General features: G+C 38.1%; 1 protein-coding gene across 4 annotated transcripts in view; it reads left to right on the forward strand.

Moving 5' to 3' along the window:
* Window positions 1-25,520, forward strand: part of WDR76 (WD repeat domain 76) — a 54,473-nt gene that overhangs the window by 21,145 nt on the left and 7,808 nt on the right. For 3 of the 4 annotated variants that reach the window (XM_027521429.1, XM_027521431.1, XM_027521430.1), the window contains 7 exons: window positions 4,340-4,466; window positions 5,818-5,919; window positions 6,007-6,050; window positions 8,477-8,630; window positions 16,227-16,385; window positions 23,555-23,772; window positions 24,359-24,511. In XM_027521429.1, the coding sequence (XP_027377230.1) occupies window positions 4,340-4,466; window positions 5,818-5,919; window positions 6,007-6,050; window positions 8,477-8,630; window positions 16,227-16,385; window positions 23,555-23,772; window positions 24,359-24,511 (957 nt within the window). The remainder of the gene's footprint in view (window positions 1-4,339; window positions 4,467-5,817; window positions 5,920-6,006; window positions 6,051-8,476; window positions 8,631-16,226; window positions 16,386-23,554; window positions 23,773-24,358; window positions 24,512-25,520) is intronic. The other variant, XM_027521432.1, reaches the window with a different exon arrangement.

Here is a 25,520-nt window from a genome sequence, read left to right on the forward strand (position 1 = left end):
TACATGCAGAGTACATAATGCAAAATGCTGGGCTGGATGAAGCACAGGCTCAAATCAAGATTGCCAGGAGAAATATCAATAACCTCACATATGCAGATGACACCACCCTTATGGCAGAAAGTGAAGAAGAATTAAAGAGCCTCTTGATGAAAGTGAAAGAGGAGAGTGAAAAAGCTGGCTTAAAACTCAACATTCAAAAAATGAAGATCATGGCATCCGGTCTCATCACTTCATGGCAAATAGATAGGGAAACAATGGGAACAGTGAGAGACTTTAGGGAAACAATGGGAACAGTGAGAGACTTTGTTTTTTGGGGCTCCAGAATCACTGCAGATGGTGACTGCAGCTATGAAATTAAAAGATGCTTGCTCCTTGGAAGAAAAGCTATGACCAACCTAAATAGCATATTAAAAAGCAGAGCCATTACTTTGCCGACAAAGGTCCATCTAGTCAAGGCTGTGGTTTTTCCAGTGGTCATGTCACCCTATTTATTTAACTTCTATGCAGAGTACATCATGAGAAATGCTGGGCTGGAAGAAGCACAAGCTGGAATCAAGATTGCCGGGAGAAATATCCATAACCTCAGATATGCAGATGACACCACCCTTATGGCAGAAAGTGAAGAGGAACTAAAAACCCTCTTGATGAAAGTGAAAGAGGAGAGTGAAAAGGTTGGCTTAAAACTCAACATTCAGAAAATGAAGATCATGGCATCTGGTCCCATCACTTCATGGGAAATAGATGGGGAAACAGTGGAAACAGTGTCAGACTTTATTTTTCTGGGCTCCAACATCACTGCAGATGGTGATTGCAGCCATGAAATTAAAAGACACTTACTCCTTGGAAGGAAAGTTATGACCAACTTAGATAGCATATTGAAAAGCAGAGACATTACTTTGCCAACAAAGGTCCTTCTAGTCAAGGCTATGGTTTTTCCATTGGTCATGTATGGCTGTGAGAGTTGGACTGTGAAGAAAGCTGAGCACCAAAGAATTGATGCTTTTGCACTGTGGTGTTGGAGAAGACTCTTGAGAGTCCCTTGGACTGCAAGGAGATCCAACCAGTCCATTCTGAAGGAGATCAGCCCTGGGATTTCTTTGGAAGGAATGATGCTAAAGCTGAAACTCCAGTACTTTGGCCACCTCATGCAAAGAGTTGACTCACTGGAAAAGACTCTGATACTGGCAGGGATTGGGGGCAGGAGGAGAAGGGGACGACAGAGGATGAGATGGCTGGATGGCATCACCGACTCAAAGGGCGTGAGTTTGAGTGAACTCCGGGAGTTGGTGATGGACAGGGAGGCCTGGTGTGCTGTGATTCATGGGGTCGCAAAGAGTTGGACACGACTGAGCGACTGAACTGAACTGTATGGATGTGAGAGTTGGACTGTGAAGAAAGCTGAGCGCCGAAGACTTGATGCTTTTGAAATGTGATATTGGAGAAGACTCTTGAGAGTCCCTTGGACAGCAAGGAGATTAAACCAGTCAATCCTAAAGGAAATCAACCCTGGCTATTCATTGGAAGGACTGTTGGTGACGTGGAAACTCCAATACTTTGGCCACCCTGGCTATTCATTGGAAGGACCGTTGGTGACGCGGAAACTCCAATACTTTGGCCACCTGATGCGAAGAACTGACTCACTGGAAAAGATCCTGATGCTGGGAAAGATTGAAGGCGGGAGGAAAAGGGGACAACAGAGAATGAGATAGTTGGATGGCATCACTGACTCGATGGACGTGAGTTTGAGCAAGCTCCGGTAGTTGGTGATGGACAGGGAAGCCTGGTGTGCTATAGTCAATGGGGTTGCAAAGAGTCAGACACTGACTGAATGACTGAACTGAATTTTCTGTTGTCTGGAGATACCCCAGTTTATCTGTCCATTGGTTTGTTGAAGGATATCTTGGTTGCTTCCCAGTTTGGCAAGTTGTGAGCAAAGCTCCTATAAACATATGTGTAGGTTTTTGTGTGGACCACCCTGGAGTTTGTTTTTATTTGTTCTGTTGCATATCTTTTTTAAAATTTATTTTTATTTTTAATTAAAAAAATAGAGGTATAATTTATTTACAGTATTAATTTCAGGTGTACAACATCGTCATTTAAAATTCTTATAGATTATACTCTATTTATAGTTATTGTAAAATATTGGCTATATTTCCTGTGCTATAAATATATGCTTATAGCTTATTTTTTACAAAGTAGTTTGTACCTCTTACTCCCGTACCCTTATATTCCCCCTCCTCTCTTCCTTCTCCTTACCAGTAACCACTAATTTGTTCTCTGTATCTGTCAGTGTGTTTCTGTTATATTCATTCATTTTATATTTTAGAGTCCATATGTAAGTGATAACATACAGTGTTTGTCTTTTTCTGTCTGATTTATTTCATTAAGCATACTACCCTCCAGATTCAGTCATGTTGCTGCAAATGGCAAAACTTTGTTCTTTTTTATGGCTAAGTAGTATTCCTTTGCAGAAAAGGCAATGGCAACCCATTCCAGTACTCTTGTCTGGAAAATCCCACGGACGGAGGGGCCTGGTAGGCTGTAGTCCATGCGGTCGCTAAGAGTCAGACACGACTGAGCATCTTCACTTTCACTTTTCACTTTCATGCGTTGGAGAAGGAAATGGCAACCCACTCCAGTGTTCTTGCCTGGAGAATCCCAGGGACGGGGGAGCCTGGTGGGCTGCCGTCTATGGGGTCACACAGAGTTGGACATGACTGAAGCGACTTAACAGCAGCAGCAGTATTCCTGTGTGTGTGTGACTGTGCTGGATGTTTGTTGCTTTGCCCAGGCCTTTTTGGGTCTAGTTGCGGTGCGTGATCTTATCATTGTATTGGCTTCTGTTGTTGCAGAATTTGGGCTCTTGGTCATGCTGGCTCAGTAGTTGTGGCACATGGGCTTAGTAGTTGGAACTCTCAGGCTCTAGAGAGAGAGCTTCAGTAGTTACAGCACATGGGCTTAGTTGTTCCATGGCATGTTGAATCTTCCGAGACCAGGGATGGAACCCGTGTCCCCTTTTTTGGCAGACGGATTCTTAACCAGTGTATCACCAGGGTAGTTCTGAACTGTTTTCTAAAGTTAATTTCGGCTGATTATAATTATTGTTTCATAATTTTATTTAGTTTGTTTACTTTTGGCTGTGCTGGGTCTTTGTTGCAGTGCAGGCCTTTCTCTCGTTGCTGTGGGTAGGGTCTGTTCTTCACTGTGGTGTGGGCGCTTCTTTTTGTGGTGGCCTCTCTTGCTGTGGAGCCTGGACTTCTGGCAAGCAGGCTGCAGTAGTTGCGGCACATGGGCTCAGTAGTTGTGGCACACAGGCTTAGTTTCTCTGTGGCGTGAAATCTCCCTTGAGAAGGCATCCAACCCATATACCCTGTGTTGGCAGGAGGAATTCTTATCCCTGTACCTCTAGGGAAGTCCAAAAGCACATTGTTTTTATTTCATAATTGCTGCATCTTATCTCTCTGAGGTTTTTTATTTATATTTTATTTATTATTTATTCATTTATTGGCTGTGCTGGGTCTTTGTTGTGCACAGGTTTTTTTTTTTTTTCCTCTTGTTACAGAGCACGTATTTTGGAGTGTGTGGGTTCAGTAGTCTTGGTTCATGAGTTCAGTAATTGCAGTTAACAGGCTCTAGGCTGTGAGCTTTAATAGTTGCAGGACATAGGCTTAATTGTTGCACAGCAGGTGGAATCTTCCAAACCAGGGATTGAACCTCTGTCCCTGCATTGGCTTATGTATTCCCCACCACTGAGTCACTGTGGAAGCCTCTGAACTACTTTTTTAAATGAAAAAATAATAAATAAAAAGTAGGGTATCTATGATTTTACAAGGTAAACGATATGGAAGCAAATGCAATGAAATAGTCAGGTCTTTTTTTTTTTTTGTAAGTTTAGACCTTAGTTCTCCACCCTTCTTCCTAGAGTAATCCACTGTTAATATTTTCATGGATATTCTTCCATTGGTAATTTTACCAGTTACAAATGTATATATTTCGTAAAAAAGCAAATGTAACCATATTCAACATATACGGTACCTTCTCTTTTGCTTCTTATATCTTAGAGTTCATGTCGCACATAGAGATCTATTTCATTCTTTTTTTTATGGCTGCTTAATAGTTGACTAGATATATATGTCTTAATTTAATACCCCTTACCTCCCCATAGTGAACAGTTACCATGTCTCCAAACTTTTAATTAAAATTAATGTAGGTATGTATATATATCTTTGCAATGTTTGACTATATGTGTGAGATACATTACTAGAAGTTATCTCCTTGGTAGTAATAAATACATATAACTCTTCTATGAGTATAACATGATTTTCCTTCCACTCCTTAGGAAGAAACCCAAGAAAAAAGAAAATGAAACTGGATGTAGAAGGTCAATGCGATTACTAAAAGTTGATCCTTCAGGAGTCCCATTGCCAGCAGCCCCAATCCAGACAGTATTAGAAGTAGATGAAAATGTAAGAAAGAGTACAAATACAATATATTAATAAAATACTGAAAAATTTGAAGTGTTTGAAAGTAGAGTAAAAAGTCAGTAAAGTATGTTTAATTTGTACTTCATTAATTTAATACTTGGCTGTTATATGGTTTAATATGGTTGGATGACATCACCGACTCAATGGACATGGGTGTGGGCGGACTCTGGGAGTTGGTGATGGACAGAGAGGCCTGACGTGCTGCGGTTCGTCGGGTCGCAAAGAGTCGGACACAGCTGAGCGACTGGACTAACTAACTAATATGGTTTAATGAGTAAGATTTCAAACTCATGAAAGACTGGATTATATATTTCTGCAGACTTACCTATGTCGGATTGTGGGTAAATTGCTTAGCCATTCCGAGCCTCAGTTTCCCTATTTTTAAAATAGCAACAATAACAGAAACCTCTCACAAGGGGTATCATGAGGGATAAAGGTCTTTACATTATATTGAATGTATTATATTATTTAGTAAGCAATAAATGGTAGTATTAATAATAATATGTGATAATAATGATGGGGGTCCTATACTGTGGTTTAATTTATGCTGTCAGTGAGTGGAAAGAGTTTATTTACCAAATTTATTGTCTGAGTAAGATTATTTTTTATTCAGGAGCATCTACTGTTTTTAATACTTTACATCTAAGTGCTTAGTTATAACTTGGAAGATAGTACTCATTAGCCTGGTGCTTTGAGAGCCAATTGAAAATTAAGTTGCTACAAAGAGAGTAGCTCATTTTTTGAAGCCTCTATGCATACATGATAAGAAATAATTTACATTGAATCCACTCCACGTGCGTGTGCGTGCGTGCACACACAGACAAAACTGAAACAAACCTTTTGTGAAATGATGCTTAACCCTTACTACATATGATGTACTTTTGAATTTTCTGGTCTATTCTTTTCTCATTCAATAAAACACAGTGTTGGTTATAACATATTAAAATGATTTCATGACTTGTGGGTTATAATCCTTGGTATAAAAAAGTGATACAGAGTAATAACTTTTGAGTAATGAAATTGAACTGATCTGAATCAATTCCTAGCAACTCTGTTTATAGGCAGTGTAACTTTGGATAAATTAACTTCTCTGTTTCATTCCACTGTTTTTGAAATGTGGTATCTCATTCACTGGATTATTAAGGGAATTAAATGAGATAATACATGTTTTTACTTTACAGGATACTTGGCATTCATTCATTGAACAGCTGTTTTTGATTGCTAACTATATGGCACCCCTGTTGTAGATGTTGAAAGTAAAGAGAAACCTTAAGCTTGAATTCTAAGGCAGAGTGACAACCAAGTTTTTTTTTCTTCTTACTTTTTATAACAGCCTTTGATACCTCCTGGGCCTTTAGAAATGACTCCTGAAAATCAAGATGATGACAATGCACTATTTAAAGGATTTTTGCAGACTTGGGCAGAAATGAGCAAGGTATCACTTGGGAGGGTAAACCCAAGCGATTAAGCAAATTTCAGTGCATATGTTAATTTAGTACTTTCGTTTCGCTTGTTGTTTCAGACAAGAAGTAAAAACACTGAGAAGGAATTATCTAGCATTAAAAGGTGAGTTAAAATCCCTTGCTTTTGTTTTACATTTCCTGAGATCTTTAAATTATAAAGACTATATACCATTAGAGGGAATTTGAAAATGAGGTGAAAAGAATTATCCATCATGTTTCTACCCTAACAAGATTTTGTGTATTTCCTTTCACATATTGCTATATACAAAACCACTGGGACACAAGCTTCATGAATGCATGGATTTTATCTCAGTAACCAGAAAAGTACATGGCGCGTAATATATATTTATTCAGTGTTTAATAAACGAGTATAATTACATACATTTTTGCTTCATTATGTTTTAATATATGTACAGTTTTGCATTATGCTTTTCCATTAACATTGTGGTTGGATGTTACTAGAGTCTTTAAATTTATGGAATAATTGAGTAATATTTCATTCAGTAGATGAAATTTGCTTAACCTCTTGATATTTGGAGTTGTTTTCTGTTTAGTTTTGAGTGTTGTGTGTTTGTGTATCTGTTGAAGTTTATATTGTGATAGTGGATTATTTCCTTAGGATAGATTCCAGAAGTGAGGTCAAACATTGTGGATGTTTTTATAGCCTTTCAGTTCAGTTCAGTCGCTCAGTTGTGTCCAACTCTTTGCGACCCCATGGACCACAGCACTCCAGGCCTCCCTGTCCATCACCAACTCCCAGAGTTTACCCAAACTCATGTCCATTGAGTCGGTGATGCCATCCAAACATCTCATCTTCTGCCGTCCCCTTCTCCTCCTGCCTTCAATCTTTCCCAGGATCAGGGTCTTTTCAAACGAATCAGCCTCTTTGCATCAGGTGACCAAAGTATTGGAGTTTCAGCTTCAACATCAGTCCTTCCAATGAACACTCAGGATTGATCTCCTTTAGGATAGACTGGTTGGATCTTCTTGCAGTCCAAGGGACTCTTAAGAGTCTTCTCCAACACCACAGTTCAAATGCATCAGTTCTTCGGTGCTCAGCCTTCTTCACAGTCCAACTCTCACATCCATACATGACCAATGGAAAAACCATAGCCTTGACTAGACGGACCTTTGCTGGCAAAGTAATGTCTCTGCTTTTTGATACACTATCTAGGTTGGTTATGACTTTCCTTCCAAGGAGTAAGCATCTTTTAATTTCATGGCTGTGGTCACCATCTGCAGTGATTTTGGAGCCCCCCAAAATAAAGTCTGACACTGTTTCCACTGTTTCCCCATCTATTTGCCATGAAGTGATGGGACCAGATACCATGATCTTTGTTTTCTGAATGTTGAGCTTTAAGCCAACTTTTTCACTGTCCTCTTTCACTTTCATCAAGAGGCTCTTTAGTTCTTCTTCACTTTCTGCCATAAGGGTGGTGTCATCTGCGTATATGAGGTTATTAATATTTTTCCCAGTAATCTTGATTCCAGCTTGTGCTTCCTCCAGTGCAGCATTTTGCATGATGTACTCTGCATTTAAGTTAAATGAGCAGGGTGACAATATACACCCTTGACGTACTCCTTTTCCTATTTGGAACCAGTCTGTTGTTCCATGTCCAGTTCTAACTGTTGCTTCCTGACCTGCATACAGGTTTCTAAAGAGACAGGTCAGGTGGTCTGGTATTCCCATCTCTTTCAGAATTTTCCACAGTTTGTTGTGATACACACAGTCAAAGGCTTTGGCATAGTCAGTAAAGCAGAATTAGATGTTTTTCTGGTATTGTCTCGCTTTTTTGATGATCCAACGGATGTTGGCAATTTGATCGCTGGTTCCTCTGCCTTTTCTAAAATCAGCTTGAAAATCTGGAAGTTCACGATTCACGTATTGCTGAAGCCTGGCTTGGAGAAATTTGAACATTACTTTACTAGTGTGTGAGATGAATGCAATTGTGTGGTAGTTTGAGCATTCTTTGACATGGCCTTTCTTTGGGATTGGAATGAAAACTGACCTTTTCCAGTCCTGTGGCCACTGCTGAGTTTTCCAAATTTGCTGGCATTGAGTGCAGCACTTTCACAGCATCATCATTTAGGATTTGAAATAGCTCAACTGGAATTCCATCACCTCCACTAATTTTGTAATGATGCTTCCTAAGGCCCACTTGACTTCGTATTTCAGCATATCTGGCTGTAGGTGAGTGATCACACCATTGTGGTTATCTGGGTTCCCCTTTAGGACATGCCAAATTGTTTTCCAAAATCTTTTTTTTTTTTAAATTTCTGAAAATCTTATATGAATTTACTCTGCTGTTAGTATATATGAATGTTTAGTATATATGAATGTTTAACTATAGCCTATTAACTTTTATGAGTGAAAAATAGTACTCTGCTGTTTAATTTGATTTCCTTGGTTGCCAGGAAGTTGAATATTTTCCCACATTTATTGTTACTTTTCTTTTTTGAATCACCTTTTATTGTTTTGACCATTGAGTTTGGTTTTATTTCTCAAGTTTAACTTTTTAATGTTCTCAGCTACAAAGTCCATTTAAATGGCATGGTCATTAGTGAAGATACTGTCTGTAAAGTTACCAGAGGCTCAATTTCCTCAATGGCCATCCACCCATCGGAAATGAGAACTTTGGTGGCAGCTGGGGCCAAATCTGGGCAAGTTGGACTTTGGGATTTGGTAAGTTATTATTAATTTTTTGAAGGTACTGAAATTCGACTAAAGGAAATAGTCTGCGGAAGAATAGCCTAGAGCCATGTGTTTCTAGATGTTACTTGAGATATATAGTTTTGTGCTTTGTGATTTCAAATTTTAGAAACTTAGAGGAATTTAAATTTACTTTATAAAACTTCTAACATTTTTAGCTTGAATATCATTAGTCATCTGGGCATAAATGCCTGCCAGGAAACTTTATTACAGCTTTAAATGTATATATGAAAAGATCATAGCAAGTTCTTAGTTTTCTAATTATGTTTAAAATATAATTTTCAAACTGGATCAAAATATCTTCCCAGGGATGATCTTAGGATGATCCTAGTCGTTTTTGATGAGTCAGAAACTGATACTAAATTTCGTTCATTGCATATATAATAATGCATTGATTGCTTTTAGTGGTTACAAAATTGAATAAAGTCAAGTTAATATTCTCTGAATTTATGTATTTATTTATTTTTGGCTTTGCTGGGTCTTTGTTGCTATCTGGCCTTTTCTCTAGTCTCGGTGAGCTGGGGCTGCTCTCTAGCTGTGGTGCTCAGGCTTCCTATTTCGGTGGCTCGCCTTGTTGCAGAGCATGGGCCCCAGGGCGCTCAGGTTTCAGTATCTGTGGCACATGGGCTCAGTAGTTGTGGCTCCCGGGCTCTAGAGCACAGGCTCAGGAGTTGTGGTACACTGGCTTAGTTGCTCTGCAGCATATGGGATCTTTCCGGATCAGAGATTGAACTCATGTCTCCTGCATTGGCAGACCACTGAGCCACCTGGGAAGCCCTGAATTTATTTTCTAATTGGGGAAGTAGAACAAAGACATGAAAAATGCCTTAAGGACAGTTAATGGAGATGGAGAAGCCATTGTGACTTGTTGAGGGTTGGGGTTAATTTGTCGAGGGTTGGGGTTAATAAATAAAATGAATTTTGTGAGAAGAGAAGAAATAACAACCAAGTTCTCTTTTATTTTGAGTGCATAGGTTCTTGCTTATTTTGATAAGATGTTAGTAGGGGTAGGAGGCGAAAGGATTTGGTAAAGAAAACAGAAGCAGGGAAGTGGGACGAGGACCAGAAATAGTATAAGATTGTATAAGCTAAGAGATGAATTTCAAGCATGAGAGTCTGACAGGGCTTTTTTCCAGAGGACTTAAGAAGAATGGGTGGCTTCACTTGTAGATCAGTTGGTAAAGAATCCACCTGCAATGCAGGAGACACAGGTTTGATTCCTGGGTTGGAAAGATGCCCTGGCAAAGGAAATGGCAACCCACTCCAGTATTCTTGCCTGGAGAATCCCATGGACAGAGGAGCCTGGAGGGCTGTAGTCCATGGGGTCACAAGAGTTGGACATGACTTAGTGACTAAACGACCACCAAAAAGAATGGGAACAGAAAAAAGGGATGTTAGTTTCGACATAGGGTATGATTAGTGAGTTGAGAGAAGAACTTCAACAGTAAGGTAAGGAAGGAACAGAGACTTATAGGAGATTAAAAAAGTATGGGGTCGGGGACTTCCCAGGTGGTGCAGTGGATGAGAATCTGCGTGTGAACGCAGGGAACACGGGTTCGATCCCTGTTCCAGAAGAGTCCACATGCTGTGGAGCAACTAAGGCTGTGAGCCAGAACTACCGAAGCCTGAGTGCCTAGAGCCTGTGCTCTGCAACAAGAGAAGCCACTGCGATAAGAAGCTTGAGCATCCCAAGCAAGAGTATCCCCCACTCACTGCAGTAGGGAAACCCGCATGCAGCAATGAAGACCCAGTGCAGCCAAAAATAAATAAAACAAAAATTAAAAAAAAAAAATGAAGTAGAAGAAGAAATGAAAACTGTGGATAGACTATTTGTTGAAGAACTTAGAAAAGGAAAAACAGAATTAGCATAGTCAAGTGAGTATCTTTTCAGGGTGCATGTTGATATATAGCACAGAGTTGAAGACATGTAGAACAGTCCATTTGTCATGTCTTTTCTGATCTCCAAAAATCTTTTTTACTGGATGTCTACAGTCCAATGTTTTTATCAACTTTCTAGTTTTTCAGGACACCTGGTTATCTCAACAGACTGAGCAAGTCTAAAGCCAGTGTCTTAGCTATCCTGTTCTCACTCCCCAACTTCCTTAGGTTTTTTTTTTTTAATATTTATTTTTATTATTTAACTGTGCTGAGTCTTAGTTGTGGCACATGGGTTCTTTGCTCTTAGCTGCGGAACGCGGGATCTTTAGTTGAAACATGTGAACTCATAGTTTTGGCATGTGGAATCTGGTTTCCTGACCAGGGAACAAACCGACCACCCTGCACAGGGAGTGGGGCATCTTAGCCACTGGACAGCCAGGGGAGTCCTCCCCTAGTTTTTGTTTTTAAATTAGTTTTGTTGAGGTATAATTCATATTTTATAAAATCCACACATTTAAAATGTACAATTTAATGATTTTTAGTAAGTTTATTGAGTTGTGTAACTATCATCATAATTCTGTTTTAGAACATTTTCATCATTCTTGTAAGATTCCTCATGGCTATTTACATTTAATCCCTGTTTCTACCCTTATCCCTGGGCAAATCTCTACAAATTTGCATTTTTTTAGGTAAATTTCATATAAGTAGAATCATAGAATACATGGTCTTTTATGTTGGTGTTTTTCTTTTAGTATGGTTTTAAGGTGTATCTGTGTTACTATAACATGCTCGTAGATGCTAATCTATCAGCACCTCTGTCTTTTATTGTTGAATAGTATTTCCTTGTTTGATTATACAACATTTTGTTTATGCATTTATTACTCGGTAGACATTTGGGTTGTTTCCACTTCCTGGCTGTTCTGAATAATTTGATTTTAAATATTTGTGTACACATTTTTGTGTGGAAATGTGTTTTCATTTCTTTTGAGTGGGTCCCTGGGAATAGAATTGCTAGGTCATATGGAAACTGGTTAACATTTGAGGAACTGCCAAACTGCTTTCCAAAGAGTTTGCACCATCTTCTGTTCCCACCAGCAATGTATGCAGGCTCTCCATGCTCACCAACATTTATTATTGTCTGTCTTTCTGATTATAGTCTTTCAAGTGGGTGTATTTTCCTAGTGAAGTTTTATCTCCCTGTGGTTTTGATTTGCATTTGTCTAATGAATAATGATGTTGAGGCTCTTATCCTGCCATTTGGATGTCTTTGGTGAAATGTCTATTCAGATCTTTTGTCAATTTTTTTAATTGGATTTTTTGTTTTCTTATTGAGTTGTTAAGAGTTCCTTGTATACTCTAGATGCGAATCCTTATCAGGTACTTGATTTACAAATATTTCTCCTTGTCTTTTCATTTTCTTAATGCTATTGAAGTGCAAAGTTTTGAGTTTTGATGAGGTCCAATGTATCAAATTTTTAATGGATTGTGTTTTTGGTGTCATCTAAGAAATCCATGTAGCCCAAAGTCAGGAAGTTTTTCTCCTATGTACTTTTCTAAATATTTTTATAGTTTAAGCTTTCACACTTAGTTCACTGATCCACCTTGAGTTAGTATTATTTTTATAATCTTTGAATTGTTTTTGTATATGCTCTGAGGTAAGGGCCCCGGTTCCTCTTTTCATATGTGTATGTCCAGTTGTCCCAGCACTGTTGAAAAGACTCCTTTGCTGCATTGAATTGCCTTGGTACGCCCTCAGCTTTCCACTTAACTTTTCATAAGATTCCTAGTCTCGCCTAGGGTCAAAAGTTGCGTTGTCATTCATTTGGTCACCCGTGTACCCATTCATTCATTCCACACTAACTGAGTGTTTTGTGTTAAGTACTCTTCTAATGATGCCCCAGCCATATTTGTGAGGAAAGACTGTCCATGTTCTCATAGGGTTTGGAATTTAGTGGCAAAAGCAGCATGAATGAAGTAATTATATGTTTGATAAGTGGGGTGGATTATATACTCTGATTAATGGAGTGAAGGAAGAGTGGTATTATCACGTAACAGGTAGACTGGCCTAATTTGGAGGATCAGGGAAGGCTTCCCTGAAGAAGGGAGAATTGAGTTGAGATTTGAAAGCTAAGTAGGAATAAACCAAGCAAAGAAAGGGAAAAGAGCATTTCAGGCAAGAGGGAACAGCATGTTAAGGACCTTAGGCAGTAGGGTGCCGGCTTGATACATTCAAAGACCTGAAAAAATGCCTGTGTGGCTGGAGCATGGACAGCAAAGGCATAGATGGAGGGGATGAGTGGAGTAGGGGGGAAATACAGAGGTGGGAAGAGGTCAGATGTATACCTTTATAAATTTTGTTGAGAATTTTGCTTTTTATCCTAAAAGCAAGAGGAAGCATGGAAGAGTTAGGTTGTCCCTTCATTCCTTATGTCTAGTAAAACCCTTTAATGATTTTGCCCTCTCTTTCCTGTCCTGGCTAACAGCAGATTAGTGAGGGCTCCATTTTCTTTTTTGGGATTACTGTAATCGTCTTTACTGGTACTTGTACTTTCAGTTTTCATATCCAATCCAGTGTGTACAGACAGTCATTTCTAGGCGCAAAACAAACTGGTCCTGGACTCATTTTGGTTTGAAGTTGTTAGATGTACACCTAACTTGGTATTTTTGGACTGAAATGAAATTTGAACTGCAGGTTTCCCTCCTTATCCAGAGTGAAAGTGAAGTTACTCAGTCGTGTCCGACTCCTTGTGACCCCATGGACTGTAGCCTACCAGCTTCCTCCTTCCATGGGATTTTCCAGGCAAGAATACTGGAGTGGGTTGCCATTTCCTTCTCCACCTTATCCAACAGTAGAGTATTACTATGAAACAGTTTGTAAGCTCAAATGGTGTAATGCAAGAAGCAATTACCTTAAGGTGTCTTGCTAATAAATGCACAGAATAAATCAAGATAAGGTACAGATGCTGTCAGACACAGTTCAGAGCTAAGAGCGGCTTCATGCTGAGATCCTGAGTGTAAGTTCCCTGGGACAGAGCTTGGTGGTGCCACTCTTGCTGCTTGGGGTGCGCTGCCTCTGTAACAGCTTCCTGCAAAACAAATGCTGAATACTATTTTCATTTTTCACCTTTTCTCATAAAAACGAAAATCCTTTTTGGATTCCCTTCAGTTAGCGAAAATAGTTGTTAACATAGGTGTTTTGTAAGAGCGAAGTGGTATAAAGCACAAAGCAAACTTTTGAAAAGCAAGGTTACCTGTGTTTATTTTTAAAGTAATTAAAATAGAAAATTCAGTTCTACCAGGCACATTTCAAGTGCTTAATAGCCACACATGAATAGTGGATACCATATTGGACAGTGAATACATATATCATTTTTGTCATCTCAGAAAGTTCTTTTGGACAGTGATGCTGTGGAGCAAGTTAATAACAGCATTAATTTTGGTAAAATAAGGCTCAAAGATAAGATAACAAACAACGGAATGAAGGAGACAGCAAAACTAAGGAAACAAATTGAAAATCAGTGAAACTAATAAATTAGAAGGAACAGAATAAACATTGCTGAAAATAAAATTACTGATATTAAAGGAAAGATTTGAGGTTATCTTAAATACAGATGAAAAAAGTCTTAAGGGAAAAGCCAGAATTGGATTGGCACATTTGAAAATGTATGAAATGTTCTCGGAAACTTTGGAGCTTAAAGGACAAAGAATTCTTCAGGTAGGAAAAACAAATTATATTCAAGGGGAGAAGCCAGGCTTGCCTCAGTTTTCTACAACATTTTATGTAATGTCTACAAAGTTCTGAGGGAAGGAAGTGTGGCCTGGAATACATAGGTAGCCCAAGATATTATTCTTATGTAAAGGCAGCAGGTAGGTATTTTCACATGTGAAAAAACTCAAGAAATTCAAGACCTATGAGTTCATCTGGAAAAAACTGCTTGATAGAAAATCTCAGCCAGTTAAAAGTAAGTCAAAATTAAGAATTCACAAGTGAAGAAGCTTGACAGAAGAATCGATGATTGAGTATTGAATCCATTTAAATGAAGAACTAATATTAAACAGCAATATGAATTATGGTTACAGAACTAGATATGAATGTTGTTAAACTGGACAAAATTAAATATAGAGATGGAAAAAGGGGAGATTGGAGGGTGGGAGGAAATAGTGTCCTCAATCAATAGAAATTTAAAATTGAGACATCCATAGTTAAATTTAAAAATAAAGCTTAATGACTGTAAGGGCTTTATGCTTTATACTGTTTCCTTCTTAGATAACTCTTGTAAAGAAATACTTGAAATTCAAAAATTCCTTCAGCTTGCTTTTCTTTTATTATTTTAAAGTATAGTTAAATTTAATACTATTAAAAGTGGCCTTCCCCATCCCACCCCCCCAAAAATCTTCTCTGTCCTTCTGTCTGTATAAGTAACTACATGTAAAGACATCTATAATGATTGCTCAATATTTCAGTGATAATTTTGGTCAATTTTGGGTTTTGAATGATTTTTCAGAACTTTTGTCTGGAGTGTATTGTTTTTCTAAAAAATATATGCTGTGGACAAATATGCCAAAGTGTTAACAGTGGTTAACTCGGGGTAGGAGGAGGAGTATGTGTGGTTGTAATTTTTTTCCTTTTTTTAAAAGGAATTTTTCTTTCTTTCCTTTAAAATTTTTTTCTCTTTAAAAACTTAAATAAAAAAGACAAAAACAGTGCTTGAGTATTTCAGAGCAGACCAGGCTAGATTTGGAGATGATAGTTGTTGGTTCATAGTATAACATGTGGTATAGGAATATAGTGTGGAAATTCGAAACATGATTTCAGAGTTGATAATCCAGTAGTGAGAGGATAATCTTTAGAAGCAGTAATATTACTACAGAAATTCAAATACATGCATTTTTCATGGGGTATTTAGGGGATTTGTTTTTTTTTTTTTTCCAGTTGCTAAGTCGTGTCTAACTCTTTGTGATTCCATGGACTGCAACATGCCAGGCATCCCTGTCCTTCAATATCTCCTGGAGTTTGCTCAAACTCACGTCCATTGAGTCAGTGATGCTATCTAACCATCTTATCCTCTGCCGCCCCCTTCTCCTCTTGCCCTCACTCTGCCACCCCCTTCTCTTTCCCTCAATCTTTTCCAGCATCAGGGTCTTTTCCAATGAGCCAGCTCTTCGCATCAGGTGGCCAGAGTATTTAGGGGATAAAATATTTTAAAAACTATCATTTTGGGCCAGAACCAAACAACTTACGAAAATTGTGCTCAGGATGATATACTCATAGAGAAGCATACTTAGCAAGCAAAGTAGAAGTAATGTTGATGTATTTTAGTAGGAAGGAACTATCCTGTGTGTGCAATAAAAAGTAAATCTCACATTTCCTGAGGATTTCATGAAATGAAGTCAGAATAAGCAGTAATTATTTCCCCTCTGCATTATGAAAAACTAGTTGTCTAGTGGTAAAAAACTGGAAACTGTTAAAATAAATGAGACTTAATTCTGTTGGATTGAAAATTAGGAAAATAGCTTAGAGTCTAAAGTTTCTAGTTCTGACTTTCTAATTGGGAGGTTGGTTATATAATAGACTGAGAAAAGACTGAATATAATACAGACAAAAATATTTTAATGACTTAATGACATAGCATATATTACTGTTTCTCACCAGTTTTTGTCTCTCTCTCCCTACCCCTAACTCTCTTCCAGACTCACCAACCTAAAGAGGATGGAGTTTATCTTTTTCAGCCCCACAGTCAGCCGGTCAGCTGTCTTTACTTCTCACCTGCCAATCCGGCTCACCTGCTGTCACTGAGCTATGATGGCACATTACGCTGTGGGGACTTTTCCAGGGCTGTTTTTGAAGAGGTAAATGTTAATGTGTTTACTTATTGACCTTAGATGATATTCTAGATTCTTTATGAAATGCCACATGAATGATTATTATACCATCAGACTGGATGAGATGGGATGGAACAGGGACTTTAGAACTATTCTGCCTAAATTCATATCCCATCTGGTACTCTTTGTGTGACCTTGGCAAGTTCCTTTACCTCTTTGTGTCTCAGTTTCCTTAGTTTTGAAGTGAAACAGTAATAATATTTACCTTACAGGACTGTCACGAGGATTAAGTGAGTTAATGTAGATAAAGTACTTAAAACAGAGCCTGGCACATGAGAGATTTTTGCTCTTATTTTTTATTTTTGCAAAAATCTTTTAAAGACAATAACCTATTCTTCTGTTTTAAGGCTTAAAACTTGTCTTTTATTCAGGAAAAATATTAGAATATTATTATATTTTTATTATTTCTAGCCTTTGCAGATATGAATTTTGTGAGGCTGATTCTTAGATGTGACAGAAAAGACTATAGAGAAATTCATCACATAACAAATAGTACTATAGCACATTATATCTAAAACATATGGCAAGTCTACATTAACTCACTTAATGTATCACAGAAACTATAAAATTTGTTTTTTTTTGTCTTATAGCTAAGATTTATCAGGCCTACATGCCATATATATATATCTGATAATAGATTAGCTCAGCTATTTTTATCTGGTGAAGTTAGAATGAAATACTGCAATTGGATGTGATAAAATTGTACTCTGGCAAGAAATGGACACCCAGGCAATTTCGTTCAGAACATCTTAGGCCAGGTTTATTCATAACCACCTGTTGAGGATAAGGTCTTTTCCTGGGCTAATCTAGCCTCTATGAGGTCAGATTAAGTTGAAGTCTGTTTAAGAATAGTTGAAAGATGTTAGGCTCATACTCGTGACTATCCATCTGCTGAAAGATACTCTACCAAGATAAATAGCCTTTACCCCTTGAAGGTTTTCTAATCCATTTGATCTCTGGTTGGGTAGACCAGAAGCTTCCAAAGGCCTGAGGAATCCTCACAGTATTTGATCCCAGTGATTACATTTGGTCTCCTACTTAAATATCTGCTACTTAATGCTTACAACAAACATGTCATTTCAAGTGAGCTTTCACATTTGCTCATTAACCATATTAGATTTCCTCATTAAGAGAATTCTTATAAATTAAACCCTTTTTCAATGTGAATTTTAATCTTTATGAAGTTTAGGATGGTTTAGATGTAGGTTTCTACCCTTTAACTTATTTTGAATGAAACTTTTGGAGTTTTTAGACATCCTCAGTATAAGGGCAATTTTATGTGTGAAACAAGAAAACATGATATCATCACTTACGGTTTATTGTCATAAATACTAATTTAATTGATCTAATTTTATGTATGCCTTAATTTTTTATGTAAGCCAGTACTCAAAATTAACACATTCTGATGTCTTTGTAATTATTCTAATGTTCTGTGTACAGATTATTCATAATTACTTATATGAGTTTTTCTTAATACATGTATTTATTGAAGTAGAGTTGACTTACAATGTTTCAGGTGCACAGCAAGGTGATTCAGTTATACATATTATTTTTCAGATTATTTTCCATTATAGGTTCTTAAAAAATATTGACTATAGGTCCCTGTGCTATACAGTAAACCTTTGTTACTTGTTGCATCTATTTTTTTAAAATTAGAAATCTAGCATTCTCTTCATACTAAGTCAAACAAGTGGAATCAAAATGTCATAAATTTTTTAGGTGAAAATTCATAAGTTTTCTAAAATACATATATTATGCATAACATATATATATGTATACAAAAGTTTTTCTGCTGTGCTTGATAAAGGCTTGAGAGAGAGCATAAAAAAATATAGATGGAGAAATTGGAAAACCTAAACTGAATGAAATGGAGCACTGAGTATGAAGAAAAGATGAAACAAACTAGATGAAAGTAAAAGATCATCATCTAGTCTGGTTGGTTTTAAACATGGCTGCTCATTAGAAACATATCTGGAGCTTTGGACAAAAAAAGCAGTACCTAGGCATTTGTAATTCTGATATGCATCTGGATTTTAAAAAGTGATTATAGGTTTTCTTATTAAATGGTAGCTTTGGTGATAGAGAATTCTATTATTTTTCTGTTGATCAGTCATGATACAATGGTATTAAGTGAGTAATAGTTCAGTTCAGTTGCTCAGTTGTGTCCAACTCTTTGCGACCCCATGGACTGCAGCACGCCAGGCTTCCCTGTCCATCACCAACTCCTGGAACTTACTCAGACTCATGTCCATTGAGTCAGTGATGCCATCCAACCATCTCATCCTCTGTCATCCCCTTCTCCTCCCGCCTTTGATCTTTCCTAGCATCAGGGTCTTTTCCAGTGAGTCCGTTCTTCACATCAGGTGGCCAAAGTGTTGGAGCTTGAGCTTCAGCATCAGTCCTTCCAATGAATATTCAGGACTGATTTCCTTTAGGAGGGACTGGTTTGATCTCTTTGCAGTCCACCCTGTCCACCCTTCAGCCTTTCCCAGAATCAGGATCTTTTCCAGTGAGTCATCTCTTTGCATCAAATGGCCAAAATATTGGAGCTTCTGCTTCAGCATCCGTTCTTCCAATGACTATATACAGGGTTGATTTCCTTTTGGATTCACTAATTTGATCTCCTTGCAGTCTAAGGGATTCCCAAAAGTCTTCTCCAGTATCACAGTTTGAAAGCATCAATTCTTCAGTACTCAGTCTTCTTTAGGGTCCAGCTCTCACATTTGTACATGATTATTGGAAAAACCATATCTTGGACCATACAGATCTTTGTTGGCCAAATGATGTCTCTGCTTTTTAATGTGCTGTCTAGGTTTGTCATAGCTTTTCTTCCAAGGAGCAAGCGTCTTTTAAATTCATGGCTGCTGTCATCGTCTACAGTGATTTTGGAGGCCAAGTAAATAAAATATGTCACTACTTCCACTTTTCCCCTTCTACTTGCCATGAAGTGATAGGACCGGATGCCATGATTTTAGTTTTGAATGTTGAGTTTCAGGCTAGCTTTTTCACTCTCCTCTTTCAGCCTCATCACGAGGCTCTTTAGTTCCTTTTTACTTTCTGCCATTAGAGTGGTATTATCTGCATATCTGAGGTTGTTGATATTTCTCCTGGCAATCTTGATTCCAGCTTGTGCTTCATCCAGTGTGGCATTTCACATGATGTACTCTGCATATAAGTTAAATAAGCAGGGTGACAATATATATCCTTGATGTACTCCTTTCCCAATTTGGAACCAGTCCATTGTTACATGTCCGGTTCTTACTGTTGCTTCTTGACCGTCATACAGGTTTCTCAGGAGAGAAACCATCTTTTTAAGAATTTTCCATAGTTTGTTGTGATCCAAACAGTCAAAGACTTCAGTGTGGTAAGTGAAACAGAAGTAGTTGTTTTTTGGAATTCTCTTGCTTTCTCCATCATCCAGTGAATGTTGGCAATTGCATTTCTGGTTCCTCTGCCTTTTCTAAACCCAGCTTGTACATCTGAAAGTTCTCTATTCATATACTGGTGAAGCCTAGCTTGAAGGATTTTGAGCATAACTTTACTAGCATGTGAAATGAGTGCAATTGTACAGTAGTCTGAACATTCTTTGTCATTGCCCTTCTTTGGGGTTGAAATGAAAACTAACCTTTTCCAGTCCCGTGGTCACTGCTGACATATTTTCCAAATTTGCTGACATATTGAGTGCATCACTTTAACATCATCATTTAGGATTTTAAGTAACTCAGCTGGAATTCTGTCACCTCCACTAGCTTGTTTGTAAGTAATGCTTCCTAAGGCCACTTGACTTCACATACTAGGATGTCTGGCTCTAGGTGAGTGACCATACCATTTTGGTTACGTGGGTCATTAAGACTTTTTTTTGTACAGTTCTTCCGTGTATTCTTACCATTTCTTCTTAATCTCCTCTGCTTCTGTTAGGTCTGTATCGCTTCCATCCTTCATTGTGCCCATCCTTGAATGAAATGTTCCCTTGATATCTTCAGTTTTCTTGAAGAGATCTTTAGTCTTTCCTATTCTGTTGGTTTCCTCTACTTCTTTGCATTGTTCATTTAAAAAGGCCTTTTTTATCTCTCCTTGCTGTTCTCTGGAACTCTGCACTCAGTTGGGTATATCTTTCCCTTTCTCGCTTGCTTTTCACTTCTCTTCTTTCCTCAGCTATATGTAAAGCCTCCTTGGACAACGATTTTGCCTTTTTGCATTTCTTTTTCTTTTGGATGGTTTTGGTCACTGCCTCCTGTACAGTGTTACAAATCTCTGGCCATAGTTTGAAGAACTGTGGCACTCTGTCTACCAGATGGAATACCTTGAATCTATTCTTCACCTCCCCTGTATAATCATACAGGATTTATTTAGGTCATACCTGAATGGTCTAGTGGTTTTCCCTACTTTCTTCAATTTAAGTCTGAATTTTGCAATAAGAAACTGATGGTCTGAGCCACAGTCAGCTCCAGGTCTTGTTTTTGCTGACAATATAGAGCTTCTCCATCTTTATCTGCAAAAAATATAATCAGTCTGATTGCAATATTGACTACCTGGTGATGTCCACGTGTAGAATGGTCTATTGTATTGTTAGAAGAGGGTGTTTGCTATGACCAGTGCATTCTCTTGGCAAAACTCTATTAGCCTTGCAGTGCTTCATTTTGTACTCCAAGGCCAAACTTGCTTGTTACTCCAGGTATCTCTTGACTTCTTACTTTTGCATTCCAGTCCTCTATCATGAAAAGGACATCATTTTCTTTTTGGTGTCAAATCTACAAGTTCTTGTAGGTTTTCATAGAACTGTTCTGCTTCTTTGGCCTAAGTGGTTGGAGCATAGACTCAGATTATTGTGATGCTGAATGGTTTGCCTTGGAAATGAACCAAGATTATTCTTTCATTTTTGAGATTGTACCCAAGTACTGTATTTTGGACTCTTTTGTTGACTATGAGGGCTACTCGTTTTCTTCTAAGGGATTCTTGCCCACAGTGGTCATCTGAATTAAATTTGCCCATTCCCGTTCATTTTAGTTCATTGATTCCTAAGTTGTCCTAAGAGTTTTTTAAAAAAATGTCAGTGTTGTGAATGAAGTCATAGTTTAAAAAACATGGTGAGAGTGAAGTTTATGGTATAGGAAATACTACATCTCAGTAAAACTGTAAAAAGAAATTAAGAAGGGGAAAAAAGAAATAGCCCAACCCACGTGCAGACTTGATTCTGTCTGACAGATGTCAACAGACAGCTGTCAGACGCCTTGAAGTTGAGGCAGAGGTGTCAGTAACTAAAGCTTTAGTCTCCTGGATTGTGGTCTAGTAAAACGGTGTTGAGGATAAATAACACCATTTTGGGGATTCTCGATCTGTAGATCAATCTTGCCATCTCCTACTTGAGTGTGTCCAGTTTACCTTGATTCATGGACCTAGCATTCCAGGTTCCTATGCACTACTGTTCTTTATAGCGTTGGACTTTACTTTCACCACCAGACACATCCAAAACTAAGCACCATTTCTGCTTTGGCCCAGCCGCTTCATTCTTTTTGGAGCTATTAGTAATTGCTCTCTGCTCTTCCCTCATAGCATGCTGGACCCTTTCTGATTTGGAGGGGGGCGGTGTCCATCTTCCGGTGTTCTGTCTTTTTGCCTTTTTATACTGTTCATGAGGTTTTCCTGACAAGAATGCTGGCTTGGGTTGCCATTTCCTTCTCCAGTGGACCATATTTTGTCAGAACTCTTCAGTGTGACCTGTCTGTCTTGGGTGGCCCTGCACAGCACCACTCATAGTGTCATTGAGTTAAACAAGCCCCTTCGCCATGACAAGGCTGTTGTTCATGATGGGGATTTGCTTATTAGTAATTATTGTAATTATTTAAAGAAATGTCTATTTGGATCTTTGCCTGTTTTTAATTGGGTTATCTGTGTTTTTAGTATTGAGTTGTCAAAGTTCTCCACTTATTTTTTTAAAAGTCAGGTTTATTGAGGTATACAGTACATACTATAAAACTTACCTATTTTAGGTGTGCAGTTTTATGAATCTTGGCAAACTTATGTAACCACCACTGCAATCAAGACATAGAAAATTTCCTTCACCTGAAAAAAATTACCTCATGACCCTCTGCAGTTAGTCCTCTTTTCTTTCTCAAGCCCCTGGAAACCAGTGATGTGATTACTGTCCATATAATTAAAAAAAATTTTTATTGGTGTGTAGTGGATTTACAGTGTTATGTTTCAAGTGTATAGCACAGTAAATCAGTTATACATATTATCCACAAGATTCTTTTCCCATATAGACCTTTACAAAGTATTGAGTACGGTTCTGTGTGCTTTTTAGGTTCCACATGTAAGCAATATATGATATTTGTCTGTATCTGATTTACTTAGAATGACAATCTATAGGTCCATCCATGTTTCTGCAAATAGCATTAGTTTGTTATTTTTTGTGGCTGACATTCCATCAGGGTGTTCCTGGTGGCTTAGATGGTAAAAAATCTACCTGCAGTGTGGAGAGACCTGGGTTCCATCCCTGGGTTGGGAAGAACCCCTGAAGAAGGGAATGGCTACCCACTCCAGTATTCTGGCCTGGAGAATTCCATGGACTGTATAGCCCATGGGGTCACAAAGAGTCGGACATGACTGAGTGACTTTCACTGAAACTGAATATTCCATCATATATATGTACCACATCTTCTTTATCCACTCCACTGTGGATGCACCCTTTAGGTTGCTTCCATGGCTTGGCGATTGTAAATAGTGCTGCTGTGAACATTGGGGTGCATATATCTTTTTGAGTTTCAATTTGTATTTGAGTAGAATTCAAATTGAATTTGTATTTGAGTAGAATTCAAATTCAGTCTATTTCCTAGTAAGTTTCAGGGTAGATCTGCAACTGAGTTTTATTGGATTTAAGAGATTTAGGATGTAGCCCCAGCATGGGTGGATGGGCTGTTTGATTGCAGGCCAAGTCTTAGAGTTGATCAGTGCCTTCGATTCCATCTCTGCAAAAGAGGATGACCGTTTTGTCCTGTGTTTCTTGTGGGGATGATGGGAGGATAAATGAGGTATTTGGAGTAAAGTGTTGTATTACTTTTTTAACAAAGAATTTATGCATTGGCTTTTTTTAAAAGAAGAGCATTACTTAAGTTGATTGTTCCTTATATCCTTAGGTATATAGAGATGAAACAAGAAGCTTTTCCTCCTTTGACTTCTTGACAGAAGATGCCTCCACTTTAATAGTAGGTCACTGGGATGGAAGTATGTCACTAGTGGATAGGCGGACTCCTGGAACTTCTTGTGAGAAACTTATCAAAACTTCTTTGAGCAAAATAAGAACTGTTCATGTGCACCCGGTGCAGAGACAGTATTTGATCACTGCAGGATTAAGGTATGTTCTTCATCAAATTTTATGATACGGATGTTTTAACTTTAGGAATACTGTTTTAGCTTGATTGACAAAGACTTTTTTGTGATACCCACGGACCAAATAATTTTCCTTTCTATGCTAATTTGAGGGTGTTTTTTTTTTTTTTTTTAGTTTTTTTGTGATTCTTTAAAATGAGATTTAATACATAGTAAAAATATTGAAACAAATATACATTTTTGTTTTCCCTGGTCTCGTGCATTTACTCCAGTATTTTGAGAAGAAAATCTGTAAAAAAAAAAAATAATAAGTTAAATGGGACCTACAGTTTCTTAGTCTGTGTTAACTTTTTTCTTGAGGCGATGAGAAAACCAGCTAGAATCTTGTCTCTCTATACCCACCTGGTTACATAGATATGCTATAATTTTGGAATTTTTCTAATTTTTAATCTATGCCCGTGTTCTTAAAATGAATACCGAAGATTAGAGGGGCCTGTCTTAACTGTTCTTCAGCGTAGTGTGTATTTGAGTGTCTGATTTATGTTCCGTGCTATTGTAGAAGCTTACTCTGTGTACTGTGATAACACTGAGAATTATTCCTCCTGTTACAGGGACATTCATGTTTATGATGCAAGATGCCTGAATCTCAGTAGAAACCAGCCTTTGATTTCTTTAACTGAACACACAAAGAGCATTGCTTCAGCCTATTTTTCACCTCTTACTGGTAACAGAGTAGTAACCACATGTGCTGATTGTAAGCTGAGGTAAATTGGGAAGACAGAATACGTTGTTAAGAGTCTGTAATTACTGTGTTAACCAGTAGCTTTCTTTACTATTACTCCTTATTAAATCACTAGCGTTAACTGTTTTGTAGCCATGTCTAGGTTCCCAAAGATCAACTATTTGTACTTAATAGCATTTCAGCAGTTTTGGAATCTGTAAATTTCCTTGAGATTGGCAAGAAGGTCTGTAGCTACCCTGGGGAATGATGTCAGGCTTTCCTTTTAGCACTGAAATCTGATGAAATCAGGCTTGTGATATCTTGTGTGAAAGTCACTCAGTCGTGTCCAGCTCTGTGACCCCATGGATTGTAACCTGTCAGGCTCCTCTGTCTGTGGAATTCTCCAGGCCACAATACTGGAGTGGGTAGCCGTTCAGGAGATCTTCCCAACCCAGGGATTGAACCCTCCGCGTTGCAGGAGGATTCTTTACCATCTGAGCCACCAGGGAAGCCTAAGAACACTGGAATGGGTGACCTATCCCTTCTCCAGTAGATCTTCCCGACCAAGGATCAAACTGTGGTCTTCTGGATTGCAGGTGGATTCTTTACCAACTGAGCTACCAGGGAAGCCCTTCTGTGTGATATCTTGGACAGAAGATAATTTTAGCATAGGAAGAAGCTCTTACTTTGGGGATAGTGGGATCCCTCCCACAAATCAAGTGCTGAATTGAAGTTGCAGAGCCCTTAGCCATGGGCAGGCAGAAAAGATAGCAAAAACTGGGTCTCTGTACAAACTACTGGATAAAATTTTATGATTTTAGCTTTGGTACCGTTCTATAGCTACTACCTAAAAATAGATTTTAAAATGTAATATAAGCCAGTTGAACAAAAATAGAAAATAATGCCAATTTTTAAAAATGTGGAGAATGTTAACGCAACAATGAAGGAAATAATTTTGTTCTCTTCTAAAATCCACAATTTTGCTTAACATTGCAAGCAGTTCTCAATTTATGAGACTTTTACCTTAAGTGATTTTGGAATGTGTTCATTAT

Source organism: Bos indicus x Bos taurus, chromosome 21, assembly GCF_003369695.1.
Source record: "Bos indicus x Bos taurus breed Angus x Brahman F1 hybrid chromosome 21, Bos_hybrid_MaternalHap_v2.0, whole genome shotgun sequence".
In the NCBI taxonomy this organism is placed as follows: Eukaryota; Metazoa; Chordata; class Mammalia; order Artiodactyla; family Bovidae; genus Bos; species Bos indicus x Bos taurus.